The 18,969-nt window shown below is 35.9% G+C and overlaps 2 protein-coding genes across 3 annotated transcripts; both read right to left on the reverse strand.

Annotated features, from left to right (window-relative positions):
* Positions 1-1,726: 1,726 nt before the first annotated feature.
* On the reverse strand, positions 1,727-5,675 carry LOC103988984 (zinc finger transcription factor YY1). 2 transcript variants are annotated; one of them, XM_009407687.3, is made up of 6 exons: positions 5,303-5,675; positions 5,087-5,145; positions 4,368-4,567; positions 3,765-3,854; positions 3,458-3,601; positions 1,727-2,469 (listed from the first exon to the last, which is right to left on the reverse strand). In XM_009407687.3, the coding sequence occupies exons 1-6, from the start codon at positions 5,365-5,367 to the stop codon at positions 1,942-1,944; spliced, it is 1,086 nt and encodes a 361-aa protein (XP_009405962.2). In that variant the 5' UTR covers positions 5,368-5,675; the 3' UTR covers positions 1,727-1,941. The 2 variants fall into 2 exon arrangements, with proteins under 2 accessions (XP_009405962.2, XP_018682736.2); XM_018827191.2 differs by having other exon boundaries at positions 5,236-5,675.
* An 8,990-nt stretch (positions 5,676-14,665) lies between these two features.
* On the reverse strand, positions 14,666-18,629 carry LOC135640623 (alpha-(1,4)-fucosyltransferase-like). Its single transcript, XM_065155279.1, has 3 exons — positions 18,100-18,629; positions 15,973-16,146; positions 14,666-15,479 (listed from the first exon to the last, which is right to left on the reverse strand). Exons 1-3 carry the CDS (start codon positions 18,559-18,561, stop codon positions 14,913-14,915), a joined length of 1,203 nt encoding a protein of 400 aa, XP_065011351.1. The 5' UTR covers positions 18,562-18,629; the 3' UTR covers positions 14,666-14,912.
* Between the last annotated feature and the right edge of the window lie 340 nt (positions 18,630-18,969).

Here is an 18,969-nt window from a genome sequence, read left to right on the forward strand (position 1 = left end):
ACTGAGTGTTTACTCACTATAAACCCTATTTTATAGACAAAGATACTAATACCCTATTGATTAGGTCAAAAAGTGAGCATATGCGAGCCCATGCTAGTACTGATATGGACGATGACCTATAAGCATTTGTTTGTATATAACTTTTGGACATGTTATGTAGATTTTTTTTTCTTCTTTTGGTTAGAGGTTATAATTACGTACAGGTGTCAAAATCATTGTGTATAGGAGGAACCTTATAATTTTGTTTAGTAAAGTAAATTAATATATTTTATTTTTAAGATTGCATACTCCTTGATAGCAATAAAAGAATTGAAAAGTGATATTATATTTTAATCATGCATATAAGGTATAAGCGGGATTAGAATAGGGTGTTAGAACATGAGACCCTGGATGGCACATTGGACAAATCAAAATACTCATAGTGCAAGTCAACTGAGTCATCTTGGTCAAGCACCCCAAGTGACATCTTTTGTTATAAGTATTTAATGATCCAATATTCATATTGCATTGAGAATAAAAAAGTTAAAAATTAATTTTTACTTTATTCCAACATCAAGTTAATAGTAATATATTTATCTATTTTAAAAAAAACTAATTTAATTTTTTTTTTCTTACTTCCAATAGGTGACCAAACTAGAGGTGTTAGAATTAGTAGACCTTATGTTACATATGATGTTTAGCTTGATAGACCAATTGCCATACAACTCAAAATAATTAAGCCTAAATTAATAATAATACATTAAATTTTATAAATTAATTTTAATTTTTTTTTCATTTCAGATGTGAAATTAAATTAAAGGTATTCTAATCTCGTCCATTCAAAGAATTAACATCTTTATCATTGTCTAAAGGTAACTTATAATCATTCTGAGTATAATTCTTCATGCTCATTATTATATTGACTTTAATATCATTTATCAATATGATACGATAATTATCCTTTGACTTCAAAATTTTATGACCACATGTCCAAACGTTCATCAAACCAAATCAATTCAAATTTCTTTTTGCCTTTGATTTATGAATAAACCGAGAGTGTTGTTACACATGAGTACTTCAAAATAGTGACCATCTTTCTTCCTCCCCGCAGCTTCTTTTCTTCGGGTTTCTCCAATACGAAGAAACCATGCAGGATTCGTGGTACCACTTGTGTTGAGTGAGGGAAAGGGAGTAAATGTGCACGATTCACGGTATAGCTCATTTGGTGAATGATGTGGGAAGGTAATCCGTGGTCTTGTAGCGTGGTAACTATGCCGAGCACACGTGAAGCACGTGTGGAGGTGATTCGTGGTGCCGCTCGTCTGGCATACTGAACTATCCTGAGAGGTGTGAAGCACGTGTTTTCTAGCATTTATGTTCTCTTTATTTATCCTTTTTTTAATCATAAAAATCCCTTATTCTATTTATTTATTGTCAGCGGCCCAACCTCTTTGTCTGTCTGTCCTTTCGTCGATTCAGAATGAAACCAGCAAGAAAAATAAGATAAAATAAAATCTAATAAAAAATAAAATAATAAAAATAATTTGTAAAATACTTCTCATTTTCAATCTTATTATCATTTTTGGGCTACACTTTGCCTTCTTATCTTTTGACAAATTCTTGCAAAATGCCCAACAAAAATGATACATATACTGCCAGAACGAATAGAAACTGTTCAGGACGTTGCAGCGTCCTTCGTTGGTATATTAACCTTGTGCCTCGATTCCGACACTGTAGAGATATAAAATTGTTATCAAGACATATCTCAGCTTTATTATGATTATAAATGCATGTAATAACACTGATAATTGAATTTCTGGATCGATCAAAAAGTAGATCCAGCAACAAATAGGTATGGCTAATTAATCCCCGATACAAATTTAACTTTCTAGCAGAAGTTCCTTTCTTACATGTAAGATAAAATCTATCTGCCCACCCAGCCAAGTATTGAATATATACACATCACTTTACAGCCTCCATCTCATCATCGTCGTTCATATCATGGTGACTCCATCCATCCGTCTTGATGTTGCCTCGATCTTCTTCTGTTTCTTGGCTATCTTCCTCGTACATCTCTTTGGTTTGCATGTGATTCTTGACAGTCTTTGTATCCAGCGGTACCAAGTTTGGTCTTGTTCGTTTTGGAAGTTTGGCAGGAGGCATCAGCAGTGTCAGATTGGGTTTGCGTCTTTTAGAATTCTTGCCAATACCACCCTTTGTGGTGTATGCATCTTGATTACTAGGTTCATCAATGGTCTGGTCGATAGAAAGAGCAGATTTGCGATTTTCTACTGGATTGTGTCCAGGATGCTCCTTTCTCAAATGGAGGTTCAGTTTATATTCATGGATGTAGGCTTTCCCACAACCTTCATATGGACAAGCAAAACGACGCTCAGCAGAGGCAGAAACATAAGCAGTAGCAGCAGACTTAGAGGTATTATGGGGCTTATCCGAGGCTGGCTTGCGCTTCACCATTTCCACTGTAGTAACCTATGGAGTAAGGAAATAACCAGAATTAGCTATATCCCATAAATCTATAATTAATTAGGCTGGACAAGCCAATCATAAAAGTTTGCACTTTTATGAAAGCATTTCTTATATCTTTGTTCTCCATTTCCATCTATATTTATTGTTGATCAACACCAATTTAAACCTTTTATTTGTTTTAGACCAAAAATAACAGGAATATTTTCCTGACAATTAGACAAAAGAAGGAAAAAAAGGCAGCATGAAAAAAAAGAAAGAAACGAAAACCAAATCACTCCAAATGTTATTTGAATCAGTGTCAAAATAATAATAATGGAAAATATGATAGTTGAAAATTTTAACATAGGTTGCTGTAGTTGTTTTATGTATACCAAAAATAATGGAAAATATGATAAACCAACGCCTAAATGCTTTGGAAGAGGGATATGATATGAAATTTTAGTGAAGGTCAAGAGGCAAACCTCTTTGAAAGAGTACATACTCCCATATTCAGTTGTAAGGAATCTGTTTCAGAGAAGATAACTAACCTAACTGAGGTGCAACTTGGATGAGATCGAAAGAACAATAGATGGACTTAGTGGAAACAACTTAATTTACAACTTAGTTGTTATGTCAAAGAATGGTCCATTTACAAAGTTTCTCCAAGATCTTAGTGGAGACAACTCCAAATTTTACAAACAATAATGTCATATATCAATAATTGATAAGAGATTCTTGATAATCTTTTTGTTTTGTTTGTAGTTTGCATGTTCGTGAACAAAACACATTACGTAACAGCAATGCAAATCAATTAAAAGAATCAATTAATGGTGTCAGCCTTACTAATCAAGATTGATGTGATCTTGCATAACAGCTCAGAAAAAGGTACGTAATATGAGGAGGTTAGACATCTAGCAGGCGAATTCAGGACTTGTTCACCAAACAAAGCAAGAAGCATGTTGCAAAAAACAGGTACTGATAATAAACTTTTAGGATACACAGGATGATATACCTTTTCATGGTGTGCCTTTAGGTGAGATTTTAACTTGCTTTCATGGGTGTATTTCTTCCCACATTCCGGGTAAGGACAAACATGATAGTTCTCCAGTGAATGTGTTTTCATATGTGACTTCAAGTTGAAATCCAATGAGAAGGCCTGCAATTACATACCTTTTGTTTAATCATTTTATTTTAAAAAGGTTACTCTAAAACAAAATTAACACAGTAATATCAGTATTACAATAATATAAAAATGATATGAAATTACAAAATAAAAGTACATATGTGATATGAACCAGATCATGGTAAACTACAATTACCTTACCACAGCCTTCATGTGGGCAAACAAACTGTCTTTCACCAGTATGTATCAGATAGTGCCTCTTCAACTTTGAACTGTCTACAAATTTCTGCAAAATTTAAGATTAATTTTTAGGAGGCTCAAGTAGCTACTTTTGTGCAGTTTCAGTCATCTTCAATCAAATAATCAATAAAATAGGACAACTACTGAATTAACTAAGACAATCACTGATATGTGGAACAGTGTTGATTATCTAGAGATGGCATCGCCGAAGTTTGTCTTTCACAATTCTCAAAGTAGGGTGCATATCTTCTTGCTTTAATAATTGGAGTGAGTGCGCCTAACACTCTTAAACTGAAGGTATCAATCCTCAGCGATGAAACCACAAGAAAGAAACGAAGAAGAGAGACAATGTTGCTCGGAAAGTATGTGATAAAAGAAAATGTGAACAGATACAATTGGAATGTCATAAATTCAGAACAAAGTTCCATCAAATATTCAACTGCACCTTGATTTTGGTGCCTTCTTCTTTCAATATGGGCTTTGACCAACATATACTATGGTACACAAAGTAGCAAAAAAACGAAAGCAACCAAAAGAGGGAAAAAGGAGAACCAATTACCTTCCCACATCCCTCGTATTGACAAACATGTTGCTTCTCTCCATGAGTGTGTGTATGTTTCTTTAAAGCTCCAAACTCAATGAAAGCTTTCCCACAACCTTCATAGGTGCAGAGGTAGAGTGTCTCTGTTCTTGGTTCAGGTTTTTGCTCTTCAGCAACTGAATCCTTGGACTTGTCTTCCAGAGCTTTTAACATTCCCTCTAGTAACAAACAATGAAGGATCAATTATCTAATTGATATAATTATCATCAATGATTAAGTTATGCTTTACTGCTGAATTAGCAACTAACAATCATACAGATTCCTTGAGCATGTTCATATGGACTTCTACTTGATCAACAGGGGTTCAACATCTATACCTCCACAAAGTTAAAAAGAAGTCAAAATTGCGAACTTTTCCAATCAGGCACACTAATATCAGCAGTTGTGTGGTAGATATTCCCAGAAAGTACGCATTGGTACTGGAAAAAGACTTACACACCACTTTATGCATAGTAAAAAGAGGACTCAACAGCTACACCCTCAAAAGAATGAATCATCAAAAGAATTTAATAGAAATCATATTCACGAACTACATCCATCATGGTAATTAAACTTCTAACATGAACCACATCATAGCAATGAATCTCTTGCGCTGAAATATCTAAAACCTCCATTAGATGAAATAGAGATCATGCCAAACATGGAAAAGGCAAATGAAGTGAAAAATAGAACCATACCTGTGACCCACTTCAACAAGTGGCACTTCCCACCTGTAGCAACCACATCCTGCGGAACCCTAAATCAAGCAACAAGAAACGAACAACCTTTACCAAAACATCCAAATGGATCGGATAAATTTAACCAAGCAGGGACTACAATTATCCACTTGCTATTACACCGCGTCATCAACTCGGAAACAATAACGCATTGCAAGATCAGAAAGAGAGAGGCACCATCGTTTGAACCACCGGACGGCAGTGGGGCGGCCTCTAGCGGAGGCGATGGAGCGCTTCTCCATCGCACGGCGATCTCCTTGTGGAGCCGATGGCAAGGGCGGATGGGAGGAAGGGGCCGGCTAGGGCTTGGATCGGAAGAGCAATAGGGGGAATAGGGGAGGCTGGATAAGACAACCGCTGAAGCGGATAGCAAATCCGAGTGGAGATGGGGTGTTATAAGAGACGGGGGCAAAGGGATAATAGCAAGAGGGAGAGGAGGAGATATATTGTGGAATTCAGCATACGGGGAAGGAAAGGTCGCCATGGTTCCGCTATCGCACCTCCTCCCGGTATGGTATGGTACCCGATTCCTGCTCCGACTCCTGATAAGGGACGTAGTTGGAGTATTTCTGAAACACCCGACTGCCTCCCTCATTATAATAACAGCAGATTATTATTATTATTATTATTATTATTATTATTATTATTATTATTATTATTATTATTGTTATTATTATTATGATTGTTGTTGATGATTAAAACGGAAAGTTCAGTCACCTTTGGTCAGCTTTTACGTCAGCAAAATCTATGGGCCCGACTCCCTGATTCTCCAAAAACAACCATTAGCTGTTGCATCAGCAAAATCCAATCGGCCAAATTCCCCAAAATCTACCAGAACCAGATAACCTTTCGGTTCCCTCAAAATTAGTTTAAAGTTATAAGCTATACAATTGTAACTCGAATGGTCCCTAATACCATGCATACGTAATAGAGAGTAGTAAAATCTTTTTAAATAAAATTAATTACATTCATAGCATCCATTCGTATTCATATATTCTTTAGGTTTCCTATGACTCTTTTTAAACCATCCATTAATGCCAAACCTTTCCCACCAAGCCAGAATATTATCATCGATAAATCAACAGCTAGAGAAGGGTAACCATACTGAAGAATATAATTAAAGGTTAAGGTTCATTTTAATCATGTGATTTTAGTCATGGATCTATATTTTTAAAAACCCTTAAACCTTTATGATTTATTTGTATATAAAATAAGCTCTATATTTTTAAAATCATAACATATAAACTCCTCGTTAATTCTAAGTTAATAGATGTTAGAATCTGCTTGTGTAGCATACTAATTCATAATAAATTATTAATATAATAACACATATAATTTAGGATTAAAGTTCATTTCAACCCTTATGGTTTTGGTCATATACCTCTTATGTCCTTATGGTTTACTCGTGTCTAAAATATCATCTATATTTTCAAAAATATAGCATATAAGTCCCTCCCATCAAATATGAGTTAATAGACGTTAGAGTTTGCTTACATAGCATATTGACTCACAATAAACTATTAATATAATGGTACGTATAATTTAAGCTTAAAAAAAAAACTGAGACCTCCATCAATGGTAGGAGATGTCATCGTGGAAGCGACAATTAGTAGTAGCACCGAGCTGCTACTGCTTGGTAGGGCATCGTATATACACAACCTCTCCCGAGCCAACGATGAGCTCAGAAGCTTCCAATTCTGCCTCAGGTGAATGTGTGTCGATTAGTCCGACACTAAGCACGTAGTAGCCTTTTAGTCTCTCTTCCTCCTCCTAGGCATCTTTGTCCCTATCGCCTCTTACTTTATTCTCTCCTATGCCTCCACTCGGATGTCACTCGTCAGCTCCAAGACGCATGCCACCACATCACCCACCATAACGTTCCTCGCCATCATAAATGGCACTCACTCCGATCCTGATGAGTACTATCATACCTTATAAGCTATCTCCCTCACGAAGCACAACATTATGAAGACGGAGAGCAGGTGAAAATAGTGGTTGAGTTAGTCCATGTAGCCCTCCCGCACCTACTCTCTCTCCCTGATTAGCTTATCAAGGAAGAGGAAGTAGCGAAGGCCATAACGACAGACGAAGGCGGAGAGGCAGAGGTAAGAGAGGCTGGAGGCGGAGGTGAGGAAAAGTTAGACCACCATGTCATAGGTGCAGTGGATGGGGGTGCAAGAAAGGATGAAGTGGGAGGTGGTGAGAATGAAGATGCCCAAGAGGAGGAAGAGGGACCAAGAGATTACGTCGACGCACATCCACCTGAGGGAGGATCGGAAGCTCAAGAAGGATGAAATGGGAGGTGGTGAGAATGAAGATGCCCAAGAGGAGGAAGAGGGACCAAGAGATTACGTCGACGCACATCCACCTGAGGGAGGATCGGAAGCTCTTGAGCTCATCGTAACGTGGGAGAGGTTGCGTGTGTACGATGTCCTGCTATGTAGTAGTGGTTCGATGCTGCTGCTAGTGGTCGCTTCCACGATGATGCCTAGTCTCGCCATTGATGGAGGTCTTAGTTTTTTTTAAACTTCAGTTACATGTGTCATTATAATAATGGTTTATTGGAAGTCAATATTTCATATAAGCATACTCTAACGTATGTTAACTCTGACTTAACGGGAGAGGCTTATATGCTATGTTTTTAAAAATATATGGGTTATTTTAGATACGAGTAAATTATAAAGGCTTAAAATGTCCATGACTAAAATGAACACTAATCCTAAATTACATGTCTCATTATATTAATGATTTATTATGAGTCAACGTGTCATGAAATAGATTCTAACATCTATTAACTCAAACTTGACATGAGGGACTTATATACTATATTTTTTAAAATATAAAGATTATTATTTTATATATATAAACAATAAGGGTTTAAGAGGTCCATAACTAAAACTACATAGGTAACAAAGACTGATAGAAGCATTATCAATGCAACAAGAATGATTGATGTTGAAGTGGCATCCAAGCCAAACTTAAATTGGGAGTGACATCGGATTACCATATTACCTCCAAACTTATTTCCAAGCAACAATACTACTAATCTCATATATTGGTAAGCACCACAAGCACATTAGTAAAGGCTATCTCATTTCCATGAAATACCATATGGGATTATATAAATAAATATAAATTAGTTTTTTTTTTTCTCAACTAAAGGATGTGATAGAAAATAATGACAAGTAAATAATCTAACGAAACATTAGATCCATCTAGCATCTTTTTAATATCACACATTAGTCACACAACCATTTTATGATAGCATCAACTCATTAGTATTAGTGTGGATATCGATTCACCTTGACACACTTGTCAAGAACTCCTAACTTCAACCTAAGCCAACATGCAGTTATCATAACATCTCTAAGATTGAATAATGATCGATAATTTCACATAACTGTTTTGCATAACTCTTTGTTTTATTGCAATGGTTACCAATCTCATTCTAAAAGGATTTCAAGTACATTTGTTAGTTCATTTAAAACGAATATTCTATATTTTATTTCTTAAATCCTCTAGCTCTACCAATTTAAGTATCAAATGGGCCTTTTGTGGGTATACCTCCGATGCAATTTTGGAGGATCTAAGTTGTATCTAAATCCCTGATGTGTTGATCAACCAAAATTTAACATAGCAGATTAGGGCTAGAAGTAAGGCTCAACATATTATAAGATAATTAAATCATAACTTCATAAGCATATTTGAAGGACCTTGCTTTCTTGATCTTGACTTCGGTTTCGATGATGGGCATTAGTATTTAGATGCATTTATAATTATTTGATGATTGTTCCTCCACCAATCAATACACCCACCATCACCATGATCATAAAAAACTTCATGATTCAGCAAGTTTAAATCTTGACTAGAATGATATATACCATCATACTTTTCCTTCCACAATTAGTATAATTCATGCAATAGGGAGGCCAATAATACTTCTATTATAGGTTATTTCCAATATCACTATTGATTCTTAATCAATCTTGCCAAAGGCTCCTTGTGAGGTACTTTCCCCTTATCACTTTCTAAGAGAGGAATTGCCTCTCGTTGTGAAGGAGTAACTCTTTGAATTGATCAATGCCTTTAAGACTAAGGCAAGATATAAAGTAGAGAAAGGAACCCACATAGTACAAGCCTTGCATGTGATCCCCATTTATGCAAGACATTAGAGTTGAGTTAATTCATTTAAGCATTCCACCTACCTACTCTGAAACCCCTGAGGAAAGCTCGAACTCTACTAAGCATGTCATGACTTTTGTGTCTCAAATTGCCTATATACAACACTCATGTGTTAATCTTGCCCAACATCTTTGTATGGTGTGGTTTGAGTATGGTACACATGCCTCGCCTTAAACTCAATAAGTTCTTTTAAGTAACTCAGTAGTGAGTTCAAGCTTAACTATATTAACTATTAGCTACCAAAGAGGTCTAAAATATTTACAGCCTGATAAGAAAAAGATAGTTCTCATCCTAGCCTTCGTTACTAGCCTCTACCAATTTTTATTTTAGTTGATTGCTAAAAATTCATTGATCACCTATCTAGAGTTCCTACAAAAAGTCAAATAAGTATATTGTAGTTGAATCCCTAGTCGGGAGGAAGAAAATAAATAAAAAAAACCAACTAAAGAAGAAAATCCCTCTCAATCAACCATAAAAAAAGCTCCTCATGGAGTCCACATGCTACCAATAAGGGATTTCTCCTTAACTTATGAAGTCTCCTAGCATGAGAGATAAGACAAAGTATTATTAGTTTCATAGAAATTATAATCATGATAATTATATATTATTATAATTTGAAACTATAAATTGAATAGCTAACCAAATGGGGGTATCTCGATTGTTACTTACGTAAAACTCGAAAAGAATCTCGTTGCCCTCAAGGTCCCATTAAGTGGCAAGTTGACATCGTAACCTCCATAAAGATATCTAGCCTTAAGGGGAGGCAATAATGTAGGCCACAAATTCTATGAAGGAGATATCTAGAGAAATACATAGATTCCACAAAGATCTCGAGATATCTTCAGGGAAGAAAAGATATAATTGATACTGCAACTATGACAATAGATTAGTTGTCTCTATTAGGATTTTGAATGTTTTATTCAAGTAGATCTTGATCAACATGGTGAGTTTGGTCAATATCTATAATTCAGATATTCTTAACAATAGAAGAGATAATTTGATCTTAGATGGTATTACCCAACAAATACAACGGAAGTGGGTTGATTCTAAGCTATCTCAAGTTGGTTGTATCACCCTTGTTGACTACTTTGATAGCTATATTGAGCATTCCTTGATTGATTTTAAACAGTCTCAAGTGTGACTGGATGGCTAGGGAAGTGTTGGGCAATATACAAAAAATTGCTACAACTTTTTAGGAGACCCAAAGTGTGAAAGTGGATTGAGGATCAATTGTCATATCCCAGATTTTTTTTTTTCAAGATCATATCTTTCCATACATTTAGAGCCAAGTAGATAAATATCATTTTATTCATTATTTATAAATATTTATTATAATTTATTTATTCATCAAATCATAAGTAGAAAGGTAAACATAGTAATGTTAACTCGAAGAATTATCCAAGTGGCTCTACCTAGCGGTAGAGGAAGGTCTGCTTTCCATTGGAATCCGATTTAGTACTAGTGGGAAGCTGCTCTGAAAATCAAAAATAAAGAAAATTCAGTAATGCTGAGTAGGAACCCCAAAAGTCAACTCAAAATGAATATATGATCAAAAATCAATCATCTCATTGACGTATATTAAATACCCGAAGGAGCACTCCCCCAACAACGGATGGAGAGGCTTTATCCTACGAGATGAGTTTGTGTTCTTCCAACAGCGGATGGAGGCAAACTATATCACACTCCCAATAGTGGATGGAGTGGTGTCTCTCACCCACCAAAGTAGGGACACGTTCCTCCCAATAGCAGATGGAGGAATCGTCCAGCCGCTATGTTTGACGGTCCGCTAATCCCCGAAGGGAATCGCCCTACCTGCCCTCGCATGGAATAACATAATGTCATACTAGTCATGTCTATATCGGGATGAAATAATATATTTAAATCATCTCTTTCAAATATCATCAATATCAAATAATACAAATTAGTCTTCATTTGACTTGAATCATAGTTCAATCGATCCAATTAAACTCGATTTACTAGAACCTAACTGAATTAATCTCTAATCCTTATTTAACTGATCTGAAATCACCCTAGACTAATATAATTTAGGTTATATTAGATTCAAATTAGATAAAAGTGACGATAAAGAAAGGATTAGGATGGTATGCCAAATTGGATTTGATTGATGATAGATGCATCGTAAAAGCAACAAGAGTCATCTTTATAAGTGAAAACTTTGAATGCTATATATTCATATGGGAGATCATTCGATAATCCTCTAGCTCGATAAATACTATGATAGAATTAAAATGAATCTGTAATTTGTTGAAGTCAATAATTCAAAAAGAATATATATTGAATATCCCAATACACAAGGTTTAGGAAGAATATACTTTATTATAGAATTATTCTGAGGAGATATGTAACAAAAATTCAGGGAGCACATGTGTTTTCAATTCTAGATTTGATAAATAAAATGATAAATTCCGTGGATTCTATATCAGCTTTGCTGGAATGATTCACTCCTGTAATGTAGGCACATTATAGGCCTAGATGGATATCATACAAGTTATACATCAAAAGTTGTACTATTGATTGCTATGAGAAGTGACCCAAATAATCAAATATTTTCATTTGCATATACAATAGTTGAGAGGGAGAACAATAATATATGGAATTGGTTCATCTTCTTACTTGTTAGGGATTTGAACATCTCAATCAGTGGTTTAGATGAGTAGAGGCCATTGCACATTTGCTTCATGACGCCAAACGCAGATACTGTTTGAAACATTTATACAACTTCAAGGAGAAGTTGTGAGAACTATAAGAGTACATGATTTTAAATAAGCAGCTAATAAACATAATATCGATACAAGTAATTGGTTGTAGAACTCACAAAAAGTATTTAACATGAAGCAAATAGCGGTTTTGCTCCATCTAATAAGTCCTCGTCACAAATCGGATATCGTAATAACATAATCCATTCGACGTTCCAAAGGGAGAGTGGAGCTGACTTGACATTATATAGAAGAATTTGTTGATTTCAAGTCATTTGTTACAAATCCTAAGACAAAAATTTTGAGGCAAAATGTTGAGTCGAGATCATTCAAAACAACATCGATGTTGCATGGGTCTTATATCGTGGAAGCACCATTTTGTCCTTCACTTAATCCACAAATCGGCATGTGACATCATATGCATCACCCTTCGTAAAAATACAAACGGCATTATAAAAAACAGAGTCATTATATATATATATATATATATATATATATATATATATATATATATATATATATATATATATATATATATATATATATATATATATATATATATATATATATATATATATATATATATATATATACATGATAACACATTAAAAGAAGATTGGGAGATAAGCTTCGATACAAGGAAATAATCTTCTAAATTCAACAAGAATTAGAAATCATACTTTCAACATATGTATAATTTCAACGTACTCTAGTAAAATAAATTTTAAACCATTCAGAATAACATATTTTAAATTTCAGATCAAAGAATATTAAAAATTTTAGATAACATATTTTAATCTAATAACAAAATTTTAATCCAGATAAGATTAAAAAATAAGTTGTAATACTATGAAATATCATATATTTAATACATAAATCATGTAAATTTTTATCATGTTTAAATCTAAAAAAAAACTTAAGTAGGGGTTCAAGAATATTATAAAAACTTCAGTTCATAGATTTTAATATAACAACAAAAATTTTGACGGATTAATAAATATTTTCAAACTATAAAACTTTCAACATTTAAAGAATTAAAATAAAAACTAAAACTTTTATTTCAAGAAAAGTAGAGAAATTTATCTTAATTTTTATATTTATTTAATATGAATTATTTCTGTTAGGATCGAGTTGGCACTAAGAGGGGAGGGTGAATTAGTGCTTTCATTAAAATCACCGATTTGAAAAACTTTTATTCGATGAAAAAACGTATCAGAAAGATGTTAACTAAGATAGTGTGCAATGAAATTAAAGTGTTTAAAGTAAATGCAAACCAAGTTTTATAGTGGTTCGGTTATCATGACATATATCTACTCTCAATTTTTCTTCCGTCGAGGCCACCGGCATCTACTAACGGTCTTCCTTTAATAGGCAAAGACCAATCATCTTCTTACAACTCTATTCTCCTTTTAATAGGCTCAGGAGAGAATCTTTATACCCCCACTCACGTCTCTCTAAATAGAAATCACACTTAGACTAGAGGAGGAAAACTTCATAAGATTACAACAGAATTTTCTCTTATTTTTGTTCTCAGTTCTTATGTTTCTGAATAGGGATGAGAGGGGTATTTATAGGCCCCAAATGGATTCAAACTTGGAACCTAAAAGTGTCTCATCCCCAATTTTCGGGGTATTGGCGGTACCACCACCTATGTTGGGCGGTACTACCACCTACAACACTTACACTGGGCGGTACCATCACCCAGTCTGGTGGTACCATCGCCTGATAGAGCCTCGGAGACTGGGCTCTAATGGTACCACTACCTGACAACATTTATACCACCGCCCAAACCTCTATTGAGGTTGAGCCTCAAGCGGTGCCACCACTTAGCATGGTTCCAAGTGGTCAAGTGGGCCTTCCATTTGGCACAACTTTGATTTACTTAGTCCCAATGGCTCCCCTAATTGAGTTGGCCTAATTCCAACTCAATTAAATCTTAATACTATTTTCATCTAATCAATTATTATAAAGTGTTAATCAAATATTTTCCGGCATGTCATTGGTTTATCGGCACTTTGTCCAATCGTTCGACGCATCCTCCTCTTTTGCAATATTTTGCCCAATCGACATATTGACCTCCGCAACTCCAATCTCCCTGGCACAATGTTCGTTCTTCTAGGCCCGATGCCCGAACTTATGGCACAAAGCCTTCTACCGATATGTCAACCGATCCTCCGGCTCGACGTTCAATCTTCTGACATGTTTCAGGCCCAACATTGATTCTTCCTGTTTTAACTGTCCCTTCATGATCGAAGCTAGTTCTGTGTTACTCAAAAACGCAGATTATATCATAAACTCTATCAATTAGTTTTATCATCAAAATTCGAGATTCAATTTCTATTTAATATATTAACAAATATGATATCATCCTATTTGGAATGCTTAATAATCATTTCCTAATAACAAACAAGGAACAAGATTAATATTTCCTAAGTTACAATGGTAAGTAAAGAAATAAAAATTAATTTTTAAATTAAATATTTGAATTGATTACATTGATAACTTACAGATTCCCAAATTGGCCCTTCAGAATAAGAGGATTAACTTATACTTGATAATAGGATTAATGATTTGCGGATAAATGTGGTTCTTGCTAAGTATGGAGATGTCTCTCCTTGGCATGCTAAATACAACTTGGCCATTGAGGCTGAACCCATTTACTTTGCATCTCAAATTATTTACACATTGACAGGTGTCTCATGTCATTTGTTCTATCAATAGTTATTATACAACAACTATAAGACTGATTTTAAAGAGCATAAAAAGAAGGACAAATTAAAGAATAGGAGAAAACCTATCTATCTGTAGACCTGTGATGCTTTGATCGTGATGTAGGTACCACTATAAGGCATACAATTTATGAATTGAGGCCACAGATCACAACCTTACTATGATCTGGCATTCCTTCCACCTTTCCTGCTTATCAACTCACACAATCTGCACGGCAGCGTATCGATGCTGGCGGCACGAGTCTTCCCATAGTTGCCCATCACACCACATCTCCTCCAAGAATGGTACTCTGCATAAGCAATCGGATCATCTGCTAGTTCTTTTACATAGGATGCCAGTTCCTCTAGAGAACTAAACTTGGACCCATCTATTATAGAATGTGGAGGGACAAAATCCCACACATTTGGTGCACCAAAATATATGGGCACTGCACCAGAATCCAGGGCATAGTAGAGCTTCTCTGTTATGTAGCTCTCGGTTATGGTGTTCTCGATGGCAAGCACAAACTTGTAATGTGACATGGCACAATGCAGGTGGTCCCACCAATGAGGTACTGGGTTCTCACTCATGGAACACTCGGGATAGAGAGAAAGTGCAGCATTAGGACCCCCAACGTTGTTCAGGCATTCACCAAAAGAATGGTGAAAGATGAGGGAAAGGAATCTTTTTGCAAGTTGGTTTCTTTGGGGAAGACACCTTGAAGAAGACCAATACACAAGGACGTCCTGAAAGGAAATGAAAAAAGTGAGAAAATATTATCATTTTCGATGCATGTTTAAAAACCATTTGTCCACGAAAATTTACAGAATAAAATGGTAGCTCATATGGGGAAATGATGTTTACGAGTATTGGTCCTGTGAAAACTGCTGCTACCACTATGTGCTCTATCTTTACTTGGTAAGTACGTATGTCATGAAGCACACTGTCCACAAGTTTCAGGCATGCTCTACACAAATGCATCCTACCCATGTCTATTATCAAGTGTTTAGGTGTTCATAACAAGCATCAATTTTCAGGCATGCAAAGATATAAATGCTCCAATTGTTGCTTGGCATAGAACCAAAGTTGAGCAAATAGAAAAAGCCAGTGTACAGTATAGCTATAAGGATGACCAACTATGACAAGATGTAGGTTGCAAATCTTTACGACACTATTAGGATGACAAATAACATCAAGAATAGTAAAAGAAGTGTTTGAGAAGTCTGAATGATAACTCACATTTCTTTTCTGAGATGAAACATGGTAATTTCGGCTCTTGTGAAACAGAGTCCCTGCATATGTGGATTGCACATCATCCTTGGCATGATAACCAATAAATATGTCTTCGAAACCCGAAGGTTTTCTACTGGCCTCAAGATCCATATAAACACGTAGTGGATCACCTTTTTTCCTCTGGTAAAACAAAGGTAAACATAAGTTGCATAAGGGTACTAGAAATCTAGAAATGTACAAAGCTCATAAATATTCTTGCATATCAAGTGCTCAACATGAATATGTTGCCGTATACAGCAGCAAAGATGCATTAATTGTTTTGTACTAGATTTGAGTAAAAAATATTTCAGCCCAATACATGAGTCTCCTGCCAATACAAGTATAGGGAGGGTCATAACCTTCTGCAAGAAAAGAAATTGAACCTTGGTCATATGGGTCATGAAGGATTAACCATGGTGTGGTGCCAATGCTTGCTCTCCTTATGAACAATTGAGAAAATTATAGACAATAAATCTTATAACTTGCCAAATGAATATTCTGGGAAATTGTCTAGCGAATGTATCAAAAACAAATCAATTACTTTGAATATTTTTTATAATTACAATTCTAGAATCATTCATGATATAATATAACAAGTGGATTCTTCGAGCTGATCCATCACCTATTCATTGAAGATGGAGAGATCTTGGCAAGGTTTTTTATTCAGAATCAGTAAGCAAAAATGGAAGGGGAAAATGTATATCGTTTCCTAAAAATTGATACACATTTCTATGAGCAAAATAAAACACATCGTCATTCTTTGGTGCACACATTAAGAATGAACCGTTTTGTACTTACGAATTTTATAGGCATCTCATTTGGAATGCCCATTTTTTCCCCTGATCATGGATTCTCAATTCCCTTGTGCAGCGGGACAGAATTCCGGGTTTTTTACAGCAAACAAAAAAGTGGTCCGTCCATATGAGGATGCAGGCACATTTCATAGAACTTCTTTTATTATAAAAGTTGGCATGTACACATAACAAAGAGGATCCTGGTACAATGTCTGGTTACCAAGGTAATTAGAGAGTTAGATCAAGGTTTCAGTGAGTAATAGGTACAAAAAGACTGCAGCAAATGAAATTGCAAAGCAAGGAAAAGTTATCAAATAGAGCAGCACATTGGCATGAATAAGGACAGAATTTTGGAAGAGTAATGTTTTTGTAAAAACAGGAACAAAAGATGTTTCTGAAGATTGCCATACGCTAATTGTTTGCTATGGTGAAAAATACTTCATATTCCTACGGGTACGTTGTTCGAACAACTTGCATGTTTAATGAAACCAGCCCTCACAGAAAGTTGTCTGTGTATTTTGTGGAAATTTCAAATCAACTTGTATGATTCGCGTACAAAGTTCTGTTAGATAGGAGATACTAAAATTATTTGATGACATAGCAGGTGTGGTGTCCACTGACAAGGATATCATATGAAGAGATAAGGGAGCCAAAGTGGATGTCAAGCAAGACGAAAGACTATCAACGAGTTTGAAGTATCAATTGCAAAGTGAATCACCTAGCTGGTATGATCAATGGGTTCTGCTGACTTTTTGAACATAATCAGGGAAGGATAAATAAAAGGTGGGTTTAAAACATTGACTAACCGACTGAATGTGTGCGATTGTGGATTTGGTGTTTTTGCCTAATTTGGCTTGGTCGCTACATATAGCACACCTTCATCAGCCCAGGTTTAGAGTTTCTATTGCCGTGATGGTTATGTTGCCTTGTCGAATTCTTCTTTGTCCTTCTTATCCACCAAGTATATCTGTCTTGTTAATTTTTTACACAGTCCTTATTAAATGTCAGAAAGGAATCAAAAGATCAGAAAGATTTTTAAGGCTACCAAAAGACAATATTAAGAACAACCGATCTGAATTGCAAGAGATATATGAAAACAAGATCTACTTTCACTCATCAAACAAAAATGCAGAAGCACTAATTGCGATAATATCGGTACATTGGGTACTTCGACTTGGTTTCTAAAGCTACCACTTCACCAAAGATCACATTTGTATATGCCATTTTCCAGGATAATCTTCAAATTCGCATGAATTATATGTTCCTCACAAAGCTAAAGTATCTGGGCGACTGGAGTTACCGTCGCCGGAGGCGTCACGCTCTCAAACAACACGGCGTCGGGATTATCAGCGAGAACGGGCGATTTGGTCCAGATGCAGGTCATCCCGCACCGGCACGGGTAAAGATCATCCATGCTGTCCGGGATCCAAGTCCACCCCTTGACGAGCACGCTGACGTGGCTCATCCTTGCTGCAGCGCACTCGTCGTTGTCGTCGTCGGGCCGTATCGCGGAGGCGTTGGTCGCCCATCCAGCGTGCTTCTCCCGGAACCAAGCGCAGCCCACCTCGGCGTCCCACAGCTCAAACGCAGCGACGAGATCGGTGAAGGCCGCTTTGGGGCCCCTGGGGCGGACGGAGGTGGAGATCGGTACGGGGGAGGAGAGGGAGGGGAGGTCGAGGTAGTGGGAGAAGAGGAGGAGGAGGAGGATGGCGGTGGCAAGCATGGGCACTATGTAGTTGATGAGCTTCAAGGGCAGCAACATATGGCTTTGCCGAGGAGAAGAGAGACGGAGGCGAGGGAGAGGGAGGAGTTATTATTATTCCCAACAATTAATGGGTACTTAACGTTTGGCGTTATTAATTTCATAATGTTAGATGGAAATTGGATGACCCATGAGATCGTTATGATCTTGAAAGTGTGTTCTTCAATTTCTACCCTCACAAAAATTCTCAAATGACATACCAATTTTAGACCCTATGTGTTTCTGATATCTATCTATGATGAGGCTGAAGACCCCAAGTAGAATGAGATACACCTGTTAGAATTTTAAGGATGTGTAATTAATTAAGTTATTATTTTGATTAGTCAAAATTAAAATAATTTAATTAAAATAATATTATTTGATTAAGGAGTATAATTATTATAAAATTTAATTGTGTGGATACCATCA

This window comes from Musa acuminata, chromosome BXJ3-6 (assembly GCF_036884655.1).
Source record: "Musa acuminata AAA Group cultivar baxijiao chromosome BXJ3-6, Cavendish_Baxijiao_AAA, whole genome shotgun sequence".
Lineage (NCBI taxonomy): Eukaryota > Viridiplantae > Streptophyta > Magnoliopsida > Zingiberales > Musaceae > Musa > Musa acuminata.

Excerpts from the sequence above, each read along its gene's own strand:
- LOC103988984 (XM_018827191.2), bottom strand. The coding sequence starts at position 5,609 with ATGGCGACCTTTCCTTCCCCGTATGCTGAATTCCACAATATATCTCCT. Across the intron at positions 5,146-5,235 it reads ATGACGCGGTGTAATAGCAA|GGTTCCGCAGGATGTGGTTG; the intron begins GTGGATAATTGT and ends TGCTTGATTTAG. Across the intron at positions 3,855-4,367 it reads AATACGAGGGATGTGGGAAG|AAATTTGTAGACAGTTCAAA; the intron begins GTAATTGGTTCT and ends TAAATTTTGCAG.
- LOC135640623 (XM_065155279.1), bottom strand. The coding sequence starts at position 18,561 with ATGTTGCTGCCCTTGAAGCTCATCAACTACATAGTGCCCATGCTTGCC. Across the intron at positions 16,147-18,099 it reads GCGTGACGCCTCCGGCGACG|AGGAAAAAAGGTGATCCACT; the intron begins GTAACTCCAGTC and ends TTGTTTTACCAG. Across the intron at positions 15,480-15,972 it reads TTTCATCTCAGAAAAGAAAT|GACGTCCTTGTGTATTGGTC; the intron begins GTGAGTTATCAT and ends ATTTCCTTTCAG.